The sequence below is a fragment of the Nestor notabilis genome, unplaced genomic scaffold (assembly GCF_000696875.1).
Source record: "Nestor notabilis isolate BGI_N333 unplaced genomic scaffold, ASM69687v1 scaffold11022, whole genome shotgun sequence".
In the NCBI taxonomy this organism is placed as follows: Eukaryota; Metazoa; Chordata; class Aves; order Psittaciformes; family Psittacidae; genus Nestor; species Nestor notabilis.
The window spans coordinates 2,912-16,240 of NW_009917930.1; the positions used below are offsets into that span (position 1 = coordinate 2,912).

Consider the following 13,329-nt stretch of genomic DNA (forward strand, 5'->3'; position numbering starts at 1 on the left):
CAACCCAGCCTTTGTTGGATGTGTCTCTGGCAGTAAATAAATGCACTAAAGACCGTTCTTTTTATCTATCATCCTGCCTTACAGAAAAGGATTTTTACCCAAAACTACATCCTGGGGGCAGACCTCTGGCCCATGGTAACTGTTGAAGTGCTCAGGGAAGTTGTCTGGGAGAATGCTAGTTAGAGGCCAGGACAATCTCCAGTACTGTTCCCACAGTTTAACAATACAGCTGGTCAAGTTTGCATATTTTGCAATGTTAAATTTACTAGTATAATCATAGTCTTTGAATAATCATTAACTGACAGAGACCTAATGATTGTTACGTCCCAGAATATCAGTGCTCCAGACACTTTCCAATAATAAACCAGACTTTGAGATGTTGCCATAAATGGCAATTCCTTCGAGACATTTTTTTTTTACAGTAAATTTATTTGCAGAAATTCAGATTAGTGGAGGCTTTGATCTCTGGTGGCAAGTGACTGACCCTGAAAAATGGTTGGATTTATAATCCTGAGCAGTTAGTTCCCAGGGCTTATACTCTGCAAGATCCCCCAGAGAAATGTCAGAATACGTACATAAAGTTGAATGGTGTCAAATATACAACATGATCCCCATGTCTTTGAGCAAACACTAACCTTCTGTTCCATAAGTAATGTGTTTGTAGGGATTGCTGCAAATGCCTTGTAGCTTGTCTTGATCTTGTATTGCTAAAAGGGTAAACCAGAAAGCAGGAAGAAAAGTAAAACAGGGTAGAAGAGGAAGAGGGGGAGAGTGGGAAGAGAGAGGAAAGGTACGACAGAATGAAAGACAATTCCAATTGTCTTGCAGACATGTTGCAACAATACAATGCTAACATATTACCTAGGAAAGCTATTTCTTAACATCTTGTGCTTCTGTTAAGATCTTAAAGGACTGTAATGTACATATTTTGTTTTTAGGAATGAAGTAGAGCAAAGTAAATTCTCTGTACCAGTTTATAACTTCCAAAGTGATTTTGACTGCTTCTGCTGCCTACTATCCTTAAACAAATATCTGGAGATGCTGTGAAGTTTTTCCAAGTTTGCTTGTGATTTGATATGATAATGCACAGCTACTTCTGTCAGTAGGTGTACTTCAACAACTACTGCTGTGCAGTCTTATTCTGGACCACTAAGTCAGAGGGATTTCTGTGATATGCTTTAATGAGACTGATTAGGATCCTTAAATGCTGAATTACTTATATGAGTGGATAAGTCATTTAAGTCACGTCACAGCTTTTCATCTCCCGCCTAAGTAACTCTACCACCCAAACAAATATTTCAAAGTAACTGTAGGAACTTTCACATTCTAACCAAGAATATAGGACTGGCAATCTAAATCATACAAAACGTATGGGTTTGGGTATACAATTTCAAAGATCATCCTTAAGAATTATTATTTTAAAATAATTTATTTGTTAGATTGCTTTAGCTCAACAGTTATTTTTAACTCTTTAGAAACCATACTTTCTACATTTCCTTTCTAATTATGAAGGTTGAATTAGTAGTTTTAAAATTATTGATGAGATTCTTCTACATTACATGAGTTTAAGAGCTAGGATTCTTCACAGTATTCATCTCATCCCAAAATAGACATCTAGCAATGTAAAGTAAAATCATCCTGTAAAACTGCCATATTCTTTCCATTAGCTATAATAGACTTGCCCAAATTGTGTTTGGATATTTAACTTTCAAAGATCAAAACTCACATGAGTTGAATCCTACCCTTTGAACATGTAGACAGCAACACTCTTCTATAAGTATGTGTAATATTCATATATATATATCTATGTACAAAATCTATATGCAGCTAAGAGGTAAAATACTGCTCACTGAAGTATGATGGAAGACCACAATTCCAAGTATTTAAAATGGCATATCCACAAAATGTATCTTTGTTTGCTTATAATTGATATTCAATCAAGAAATTTATAAAATCATGCATGTAAATGAAATGCAACATTTTTACTAGCCCACAGGCTTTTACATATGATGAGATGGATATCATATATGATGAGAATGTTGTGACCATTTTGAAGTGGTTGTACTGTTATATGAACTAAACAAAGACAGATCAGGTTGCTAAAATGTAGACTTTTCTATACCACTTAAAGGTGTTTTATCGCTTCCAGATACTGTGGATCCTGTGAGCAATGTGCTATTGTGACAGTGTCTGAGATGCATGGAAAGTCTTTAATTCAGTTTCTTGTCTATAAGAATATGTTGACTGACACATTAGTTTATGTTATTTAAAGTTATTATTCAATGCCTAAATATGTAATAATCTGGTTCACAGGAATATAACAATATTTTTAAACAGCCATGGACAGTTAGGTCTGCCAGCTTGTGCCATGGTCCAGTCAGAAGCAAACCATCTCCAATATCAAAGCTCAGGCAAATATCAGCCTGGGGAGTTTTGAGAGAATTGCCCTACTTTTCTTGTTCAAATGATAACCCAGGGCACCCACAGGGCACTGCAAAGTGTGCTAGACACATACTTATAAAGCCTCAAAATCAGTGACTAACCATGGTGTTGCAGAGCTCCTCAGGAGTAATCTTTCCTGCTTTGTGGTAGGTTTTGCAGCTGTGCTGAGCTTCATGTTGTTACAGTTAATTTGTTCCCCAGCTGTTATGGGTAGATCTACATGCATTCCTGTGCTACATTCAAATAGGAAAAATCAAAGAATATGTAGAAATGATACCCCATGAAATCACTGCAAAGAGCTTTCAAACAACAGCCAGAAGTTTTTATTCTAATCTGTTCCGGCAGAATCAGCAATTTTGTATCTCCACTCCATCCTACTGTTAATTTTTCTGTATTAGGTCCATGAGGACACTATTAATGTGTCTGCAAAGTCCAGGAAGAGGGGTTTTTGTTTCCTTTGGTCACCCAAAGTTCACACTATTATGTGGATTTATGTTTATATTCACTTTGCAAAGCAATCATATTTTTAAATCATTGGTGATCATAAATATATAAAGCATGCGAAAGCACATGCTTATATATAAAAATGCAAACAGTTAAAGAAGTTCATCGGTTTAATACATGTCTCAATGTTAACCACTGTTTAAGCAACATTAAGGTAGATAAATTATACATGCCAGAGTCAAGCACTTGTAGATGCTGTGCTTTTCCCTTGATATTCACTTAGCACATTCATAGAGGCAAAAATTTTGTCATGCATCAACAGTCATCAGATGAAGCAACTTGCTTTGTGTAGTTCTGAAGTTGAGTTGATTGGCACTAAAGAGACCTAAATGCTGCTTAGGATTTAAATGTTATGTGTCCTCAATCTTTTCCTTTTTCAGTGGAAACATACTGGGATATGAGGCTGGAGAGTTTTCAGAGAACTTGGTATCATTAACAAATCAGCAAAGCTCATTGAGCTATGCCGTAAACTAGGTATGGAAATAAATGAGAGCAGGAGGAAAGGGGGTTGTTGAATGCACACTATTAACTGTAAATGAAATCTCAGCCTCACATTCTAAAGCCACAAGAGACCTTTCCCACACTGAACACCTAGCTGCATTTGATTTAGAGAATTCAGATCTTCCACATCCCTGGTGGAGCCAGCTTTGTTAGGATGATTAAAAATTTCACCTGGTTAACGGTCCAAGTCTATTAAACTGGTGGACACTCTCACTGTCTCCATGGGGTGCTGGGCAGTTTCAAAAGTGTCACCATATCACATGATGAAGCAGGATTAGCAGGAAAGAGACAGTAGGGAAGACAGGGAGCAATAACCTCTGCAAATGCAAACCTAGGCAATAGCTCCGTGTCACAAGCAGAGAATTTCCTTATGCCAGGGACTCTTACAGTGCTCATTGCACTGACTAGCAGAAACTGCAACTGCTTTGCAATCTGCAGGCTCAGTCATGCCTTTCATTCTTGTCCTGGGGCTTTTTTCTTGGAATTTCTACAATTTCATTTGTCTTTTTGATTCATTAAGTAATACTGACAGGGGCTGTGCTTGGCACAACAGTTCCTCTTGGGTTGTTTGATTTTTAAAAGAACTATTCATGACAATTGCTACTTTGTGCTGATTTAAACCTCTCATTTTCAATTAACATTTTCCAAGCAGTTCAGATCACCCCTGCCATGGCCAAGCTGTTAGGAACATGTCTGACACAACTTGATCTGGCAGACCAGGCTGTAATTTTGTGCTGTGAACAAATAAATCATTAAACTTTGGTAGTCTTTTAGTGATAGCCAGAGCTCAGATATGAGCAAAAGGAGGCATGAAGGAAGCACAAAGTGCAGAGATAAAAGAGATTGGAAAGCTTTCTGCACCTCTGATGTCTTCTAGCTCTTCTTTTTTACATAGCAGTTCCTTCTGTTTTCACCTACCTGCTGCAAGTTTTTTGATCAGCTTTCCTTTCCTCCCCCTTCCCATTCTTAAGATTCATCCTTAGGTTTAAAGTATGACTGGTTCCCAAGCCCTCCTGCAGTAATCATTCTCATTGCTTATTCTCAGTCCGCTGGGGCTCCCCCACCTTCAGGTGGAGGACAAACAGCAGGATTGTGCTTGATTCGTTAAGTGTCAGACTTTCATATTTGCAGTAGCTCATGTTGTAGGTTGTTGTTTGGTTGGGGTTTTTTTCCTTTACGTGCTGTCTAGCACAACAAGATCAGAAAAGTACAAAGGAAAGGGAAGAAACGAGAGACTGACCTTGTCCTCCCTTTCTGGCTCTTAGCCCCAAAGTCCCTGCTCAGGCTGAGCTCAGCCGTGCCTCTGGGCTGGTGAGTGCAGCCTCCTGGGGAGTGGGGAGGACAGGTAGGATGAGGTGCTTGGGAATTAGCTGTCACTGGACCAGCCAGTTCACATCAATCTTATTAGACTGCTTCTAGCTCGGCCCTGCATCTGAAATAACCAGATTTCTATTCCTTTCAGTGGGAATACATGTGGATTTAAATTAGCATAGGTGTATAGAACATGATTTATGTTTATTTTTGACACACTAGTGTTCTAGGTGAGCTTCAAAAATAAGTGCACCAAATGTGCATCAGGGCCACTGGACACAAATCCAGTCAGCACTATTTCCTCCCACTCATGAATAAAGTATTTCATTTTTATGCTGAAGGATTCCTACAGCATCTTCCCCGTAATACAGAACACACTGCTAGCAATTTGATATGATAGAATTTGGTCTTCACTATCTTCACTATCAATGCAAAAGTGATTCCTTTTTAAATATTTTTTTTTCCACAGCTCATTTATTTTACTAGCCTTGTGCAACATGGATGTGATTTTTCCTACAGGGACAAAGAACTATTAGAAAATAAGCATGCACTAAGAGTACCTTGGGTTTGATGTTTTCATGGTCAGGAAGCAGGGAAAAAGACTGTGGTGAAGTCAGCTCTCTGGGTCTTGATGGTAGTGTGCCTGGTGACTTGTCTGAGACAGGAGATCTGCACTTTAACACTGGTGAGATAGCAGATTGTTCGGATCTTGGAGACGAGGAATTAGACCTATAACTTGTGTACACCAATGGAGAATTAAACTGCAGTGGATAGGAATTAGTATCACCAGTTTGTGGAACCGGTGGAGTAGAATGAGGCCGTGAGAGAGACCGCTGCTTTGAGGCACTTGAAGGGATAGGAGAGGAGGCACTCATCTCCTGAACAGAAGTTTGAGGTGAATTTGATTTAGATCTAGAAGCTGGATGTAAAAGACTTGGGGAAGGAGATGAATGTTTTTCTAAGGTGGGGGAGAATATACCACTAAGACTGGTGGAAGAAAGTAAAGGATATGACCGGCAGGTAAAGATGGGTGAGTAAGTGTGTACCCTCTGAGACTTCTGAGGTGCCTGAGACCCAGAGGCAGCATACTGCCACCCTTCTGGGGAAGGAGAGTTAGGGTGTTCAAGGGAAGAGGGTGCTGGAGCACAAGGAGGAAGCAGTGCGGACTGCAAACCTGGAGAGGCAACTGATTTTCTATGGGACAAGATGGGGGATGTCAGAGAACTTTGGGAATCCAGAGAAAGTGTTCTGCCTGGAACATGGCTTTTAGGAGAAAGAGACCCTGCCCGAGGAGTGGGATGAGGCTTGGAGGGTAAAGGCTGATGCTGAGCCCATCTTGAAAGCCAATATTCCTCTCTACTGGGAAAATCTGGTCTTACAGGAGGGCTTGAAACAGATTTCTTGGGGGTTGGGGAAGTTGTTTTGGACTTTTGATCTATTGCAAGTGTTGAAGAACTAAGGGGACTAGGAGAAAATGTGGGACAAGAAGCAGGAGAAACTGGTCTCCGCTGGGAAGAGCCCGATCTTAAAATAGCAGTTAAGAGGGTAAGTCTGGTTGGCAGAGGGGATCTGTCTCCTGACTTCGCTAAATTTCCTCTAGATGACATTGGTGTGAAAGGCTCATTTATGCTACATATGGTCGAAGAGGAGCCATAAAGAGAGGGTGGAGACAAAGGTTTAGGGCTAGGACATAGTGAATGTGTTATTATATGTACAGGGACAGGAGATAAAGCATTCAGTCTTTTGGAAGAACTGGGGGATAAAGACTGAGCTGACGATACTTGAATTTCAGCTGAATGTGAATGTCTGGGGGAAGGACTTGGACTCTTTGCTGGAACAGAGGATGTGGTGAAGCCTCCCATTTTGCAAACACAGCCAGATATATAGGGACTTGGTGTTTGTAGGTTATCATACAATTGAGGAGTGGAGTAACAACTGTCTGATGCAGAAGAGGATGATTTAGACATGGAGGGAGGTGAACTGTGGGGAACAGAAGCAGACTGAAAGTAGAGAGATGAATCTTGCTTAGAAAACCCGGTTGCTGGCTGCCAGATGTTAGAGGAGTCTTCCAGCGAAGAGGCTTGATTCAGGTTAACCTTGGCACCACACGCTACTTTCTGATTAATTTGAGAAATTAAGTGGTCAGCAGGTGGTTTAGAGGAAAGATGATCAGAGATGGAAAGAGTAGAAATTAACTGGAGAAAAAAGAAAAACAGAAATATTAATATCGTGAAACCTGTGGAACTGTTAAGCACACCACATTTCAGTCCTGTGGTCATGCATATAATGTTTCCATTAGTACTGCTCTGTGGGTTAAAAGCACAGGGCTGTCTTAAACATGGGAATACAGCCTGATGGATAAAACTCTCAGGGGAGGTGACAGACAAGTTATGTGTTATTTTATCCAAACCTCAGTTTTGTTGACTAAGCAAGGTTCATGTCTACTGTATTTTTCATTTCAGGTAAAATCCAAGACAGTTGTGCCGTCAGTGTCCAGAATCATATTATACCATTCACATTGTATAATCACAACAGAAAGTGAGAAGAATGCAATATTGCCCCATCTCACTTTACCAGTTCAGTGGAAAGTAGTCTTTCTGTGAATGAGATTCAAGTCAAGTATTCATTTTCTTATTCAGTAAACAATACCTTCTGAAGTACTGTGATATCGGAACAAGAAATTTGCTCAGAACTACTTAAATCAGACATCCAGTTCGTTTTTCACTTTTCTTGTCATTCACAGAGCAGTGCATTTGACAGTTTGCAGGCATATAAAAGCCCTTATCCCCTTTTCCACAGTCTTACAATACACTAATAAAACAATAATGATCTCTTTCATGGGTGCCTTTTTTCTTAGGTCTATTCTAATTAGGATTTGTCAAAACTAATTAGAGTGTACAAGTATATTATCAACTTTTTATACAGTTTTATGCTTCTAAAGAAAGAAATTCTCTCAAAATCTTCCAGGTCCTTATAATGCTGAAATTAAAAACTGGGGTATACACAATATGAATAAAACATATCAGTATGAAATAGCGAGCTAAGTCAACTGTAAAACCAGAAGGCTACAAATTATCACCTAACTTTAGACTGATCATTTTGAAAGTGAGGACATTTACTCTAATCCTTACAAACTTCATACAAATATAAACCCACCTATTTATTTACTGTTTGATACCCTGAAAATATTATGCAATTCTATAAAAAACAATTATACCATTTAGTTCCTACAGACATGACTTGCGCGATGTTCTGGCTCAGGTTATGAATTTTTTTTTTTAATAAAAATATCTTTTCTATAAGATAAAGGAATTATTATTATGATTATTATGGTTATTATTGTTATGTTACATAGTATTAATACATCACAAAACAAAAATAAGAAGAAATCAAATAATTTTAAAGTGAGAGGCACATGCTGGAAGAATCTGTAACAGAAGAACAAGACTTTTAGAGACTTTTAAGAGCTAACCTGTACATAAAAGGCTAAATATGGGCTATATATTCAGATCAGAACCCTATTAGGCCTTGTAACTTAAAATAAGTGAGCTCTCCCTGCTAAATAATGCTCTATAAACAGAAAGCATTGTAAACTGAAGATACTATCTGTATAAGATACCGTCAGAAAAGCAAAAGCTATGCATTGATTTATAGAAATAAATACCAACAATCAGAATGCCTTTACAACCACACTGATTTCCCCTTATTTTATACATGCATTAAGGTGTCCCATTTCGAAGTGGAAAGCCAATAGATGTATACAAGGCAAATACCAGAATATGAAAATTAATATCAATTATATTGTACCATAAATTCTATTGGATTAAGAAATTTTAACTCTATTTGAAAAAGCTGCTGATTAATAAAAAATACTGGAAAGTGAGAATAATTTACCAAGTTTTAATCATTCTGAAAAAAATATTCTTAAATATGTCACAAAACATAAAATTATTTAACAAGTTAGAAAGCAGCATAGTAGTGCATCTGGTATATTGGAGTAGCCTCCTGAATTGAATAATAAGTTCTGGATGTTGATCAACTAACAAAGCAGAACAAGGGAATGAAATCTCTATTCCAAAATAAAATAGATAAATCTTCCTTACCAAGAAAATGGATTAAAAGAAAATGAGGAGCTAATATGAAACTCCATAATGAAAGAGCAGGATGTGCAATGACTTCTAATTAATTAAAAATTAATAAAGAAGATTTATAAGCAGCTAGGAAAATATTCATGGTAGCAGATGATAAATTTGCTCCTGTGAATATGATAAAGACATTTTGCAGCAGTCTTCTTCCAGTTTGAACACCACTGAACATTTACATCCTGAGATAATTAAGCCATTATTCAAGTCTTCTGAAGAGATTCTGCTATTGTATTACAGTATTAACTACATCTATAGATGATCAACCTCTTATTTACAGGATCAAAGAATCATAATCAAAATTGTTTGGAAGTGACTTCCTGAGATCATCTAGTCCAGCCTCCTGCTCAGAGCAGGGCTGTCACCAACACCAGCAGGTCAGATCATCTGTGGTTGTCTCACCAAGTCTCTGAAGCCCCTAACAGAGGTGGCTCCAGCACCCTTGGGCAGCCTGCATCAGTGCTGCACCACCTCCCTGTGAGGAAGATTCTCCACGTGTCCAGCTGGGACCTACCAGGCTTTGGTTTGCGTGTTTGGTTTGGCCCCTCTGCTGTCCCCCCTGCCACTGCAGACAGGATTTTGCTTCTGTCATCTCTGTAAACGCCCTTCAAGTAGTTGTGGCCCTTCAAGCCTAGATATCTCCTTGGCTGCCTCTTGATAGGAATCAACAAAGCCAGCTCTCTCAGCCTCAGCTCATATGTGCCCATGCCACCTTTATGGCTTTGTGCTGCATCCCCATTCCCTTCTTTATGTCTGTTGAATTTGGGGCTGACTGGCCACCAAACTGCACATGATTTTATAGGTATAACCTCACCAGTGCCAGGAGGTGAGATATAATCACTTGATCCATGGCATTTGTTTTGCCTTTTTTTTTTATTGTTCAGTTTCTCTACTGGTTTAGAACACTTCTGTAGTTGTACTGGATTAGTGCAACGGAAGTGAGTGACCAAAGTAGTTTTGTGTTTCGTTGGTCTGTGATTCAACTGCAAGCCTTTTTCTCTTCTTAGGTGCACCTCAGATATACATTTCCTAAAAATGTATAAAGAAAGTTGAAATAGGTGGCAAAGTTACCTTAGCACAAAGGGATCGAGAAACTTGAAAAAGATCTTGATGCCTCATGAATGATGATCCCAAAAATATAAAAGAGGTCATAGTCTAGTACTGAGCCTTGCCCAGGAGATCTTCAGCACATTTGGAGTGGCAGAGCTGCCCTGGGTACAAGACTAGTGATCTTGTGAGATTACAGTGTGTTCCAGGGATTGAAGGATTCCAGGCGGAGAAGGAACGTAAGCCACACACCCCCTCCAAACTGCTAGAAAGTTTATTACAAGATTTAAAATAGATGTAAAATACAGAGATATACCAAGCTAGAAAGAGAGATAACTAAAGGCTACCAAAGAATAGATTAGGCACAGATTCTTACCAACCCACTCACTTGTCCAATGACCAGGAGGCCAGCTCCGAGGTGCATGGTGTAGAAACAGGGTGTCAGGCACCACTTTTGCGGGCGGCCCCGTGGAGGTAAAGTTGTCTATAAAAGGTAGTTGGATCTGCCTCCTCGATCTCTCTTGAACCCCGGGCCTTCTATATGCCAGAAAGTGCCAACTCATCCCGACACAGGGGGCCAGCCTGTGCCAGGAGAGGTGGCCCTGCTGGCTCCCTGCCGTGCACACTCACTCCAGATAATTGGGATGGTCCACCACGGACCAGTTCCAGTGTTATACCCATCTAATACAAATACATACATGCATTTTTATCTTGATCAGGGTGGTCCACCAAGGACCAAGTTTTACAGTGTTAGCCCCATCTAACACACATTGCTTTGGAAGGGCACAAAAAATGTTGTTACTTATACCTGCAAGGCCCTAAGACGTGCTGGTCAAAAAGAAAAGGGACAGTGTGACAAACTGAGGGGCCAAAAGGCAAAACTCGTGTCTGAGAGATCTGATTCAATGTAGACCTGGTCCTGGGGCCAGTTAACCATGCTTTGATCTCAGTAGAATTTGATAACACGAAAAAATAAATTCCCTAACAAGCCTGCGACCTGAGAACCAGAAAGTCAGAAAGAAGCACTGGAGACTATGGAAAACTTGACAAAATCTCTGGAGCCTTAAGAAGGAAAGCTTAAGAAAGCTACAGCTTTTCAGCTTTTTTTTTTTTTTTTTTTTTTTAAAGAGTCTCACAAAAAACCACCCAATTTCTTTAATACCTTTTAAAGAAACCACCCAAGTAAGCCTGGCAGAATCTGTATACTGAACTTTGTTGAAATAAATTTGTATTTCCCAATGACAGTTACTCTTTTATAGGCTGCTTCCTCTACACAGATTTATCTGCAACTTTATACCTTCCTCAGGTAAAATTCAATTGACTTCACTGGGAGTTTCTCAGAAGAAATGGATATTCCATAATGCTGTGAATCCAAAACCAGAGTGGATTTATTATTCACAATTTCCTCAATTAAATATTCACATTGAATTTTATGAAAAATTGAATACCACAGGTATTTCAGCACAACATAGGAAGTCCTATTCATTTTCAGAGACAAAGTAGCCATGCTTAAATCTTATGTTTTTAAGTATCAATGAAGAATTGCATTTTCAAATTATGAAATCCCTGTCAAGGTCAAAGAAAATGTCTGAATTTATTTCATGTATGAAGGATATTGCGATTTTGCTACAGGTAGAGTTTTCCACTGCATGTACACTCTTGAAAACCATCTATGCTCTTTCCAAAATGGGAGACACTAACTTTTCATGCAGTAAATTGGATTGATGCATTTTGAAAATGAAACATTTTAAAGACCTTTTTTGAGTTGTCCCAGTGACAATTTAAAATTTAAATAAATCAATAAATGTACCCTAAAAAGATCAACATAAAATGGACCTTTCATCATCATTAGTTCTTTACACTTGTGCAAAGTCAGTGCTAACTAACAATCAGAATAATGGATTTATTTTTTTGCAACAGCACATGCTGAGAACAAAAACTAGGCCTGAGAAGTCTGATGCTACTAATTCAAATAATCTACAGGCTCCACTTATTTCAGTCCATTTAGACTAGCTAGGAATCTAAAATCTTCTGATTAACTTGCTGTGAGATGAGCTGCTCTTAAAGGAAAGAACAATAGGTTTGCTTTACCTATTCCATGTATACACCAAAGCCATAGAGAGGCAGCAAGTCAGAAGGGTTGGGAAAATACCTTAGAGTCCAAACATGACAGGAATGGCCAACAAAAATGTTAATTAAAAAATAAATTGGCCAAGCTGCTTTACAAACTGACTCAGTGTTCATGTCTTGAAAACTTTAGAAAGCAAAGGTTAGCTCCAGAGTTTAAAGAACAGGTTACCTGATGTTTTTGCGGATCAGCAGTGTTGTGGGAAAGTGCAGCACCTGGAACGTGCCCATCGCCAGGAGGTTTTCCTGCCCCAATTCCAGGGGGAACATGGGATGTGGCCAGCAGCTGAGGGCTGATGGGACCATAGCCATTGGAAGGCCGATGAGCGTTGCTCGAGGCAGCAGCTACTTCATCTTCTTCACCAGAGTCCGTAATGAGGATAAATTCAGCCTTAAAAAGGTCATTCTCCTGCATTTCTCCTTTGCTCGAATTACACCCCAGGGACTGGAAAACTGTTCTGATGCTGTCTGTATGGGTGGCTGACAGACACTCTTGTCTGGCCCCACTCTTTAAGGCCAGCTCATCAGAGACTGCATTAGACTGCAAAAGATATAAGGAAAAAAAAACCCTATTAGGATTTAGCACAAATTTTATTTGTGCTCCCCAAAATGCAAAGTAATTTTGCCTTGCAGTGGTGGCTGGCACTGCACTACCGAAGGTGCAGAGGGCAAACAGAATTTGGGCATCAGCACCAAGCAGAAACAATCTGCCTGGGGAGCACCCCACTTCCAGCCCCCCAGCCGAAGTTGCAGGACTGCCTTCCCAGCATCTTACAGAGCAACAGGGGACTCTGAGCACAACGGTGGCCCAAGCCTGGGGCTGGCGCAGGAACCGAAAAGGAGGGTGCAGTCAAGCTGAATGAGCTGTCAGAGCAGACTATGCCAGACACGATGGGAAGGCATCCCAACCATGGGATCCACGGGTGCAGACAATGCTCCTCAGAGGAGTCTGACAGAAAAATCTGGGACAAAACCTATACATATTAATGAAGAAACAAAGGCCTTTACACCAGGGCATTCTTTGAAGAAAGCAGACAAAGAATCTGAGGTCAGAGAGCTTTACTGTATCTTCAAGCTTGTCAGCACAGACTACAACTGTTCTTTGCATTTTCTGCAATTTCCACTTCCATAGCATAACTTCTCAAGCACGCTTTGGATGAGAGTGGAAGTAGTGCAAACTGGGCATATGACACTCACATCACCAAATGATTCAATATTGAAACTGCTAAGGTAAATCATATTTCTCTTGCAGCAG

At 39.6% G+C, this 13,329-nt stretch overlaps 1 protein-coding gene across 1 annotated transcript in view; it reads right to left on the reverse strand.

Moving 5' to 3' along the window:
• Window positions 1-635: 635 nt before the first annotated feature.
• MLIP (muscular LMNA-interacting protein) overlaps window positions 636-13,329 on the reverse strand; it is a gene marked incomplete at both ends in the record, with an annotated part of 79,789 nt that continues 67,095 nt past the window's right edge. Inside the window, 2 exons of the mRNA XM_010009475.1 lie at window positions 636-707; window positions 12,247-12,615. Coding sequence (XP_010007777.1) covers window positions 636-707; window positions 12,247-12,615 — 441 coding nt within the window. The remainder of the gene's footprint in view (window positions 708-12,246; window positions 12,616-13,329) is intronic.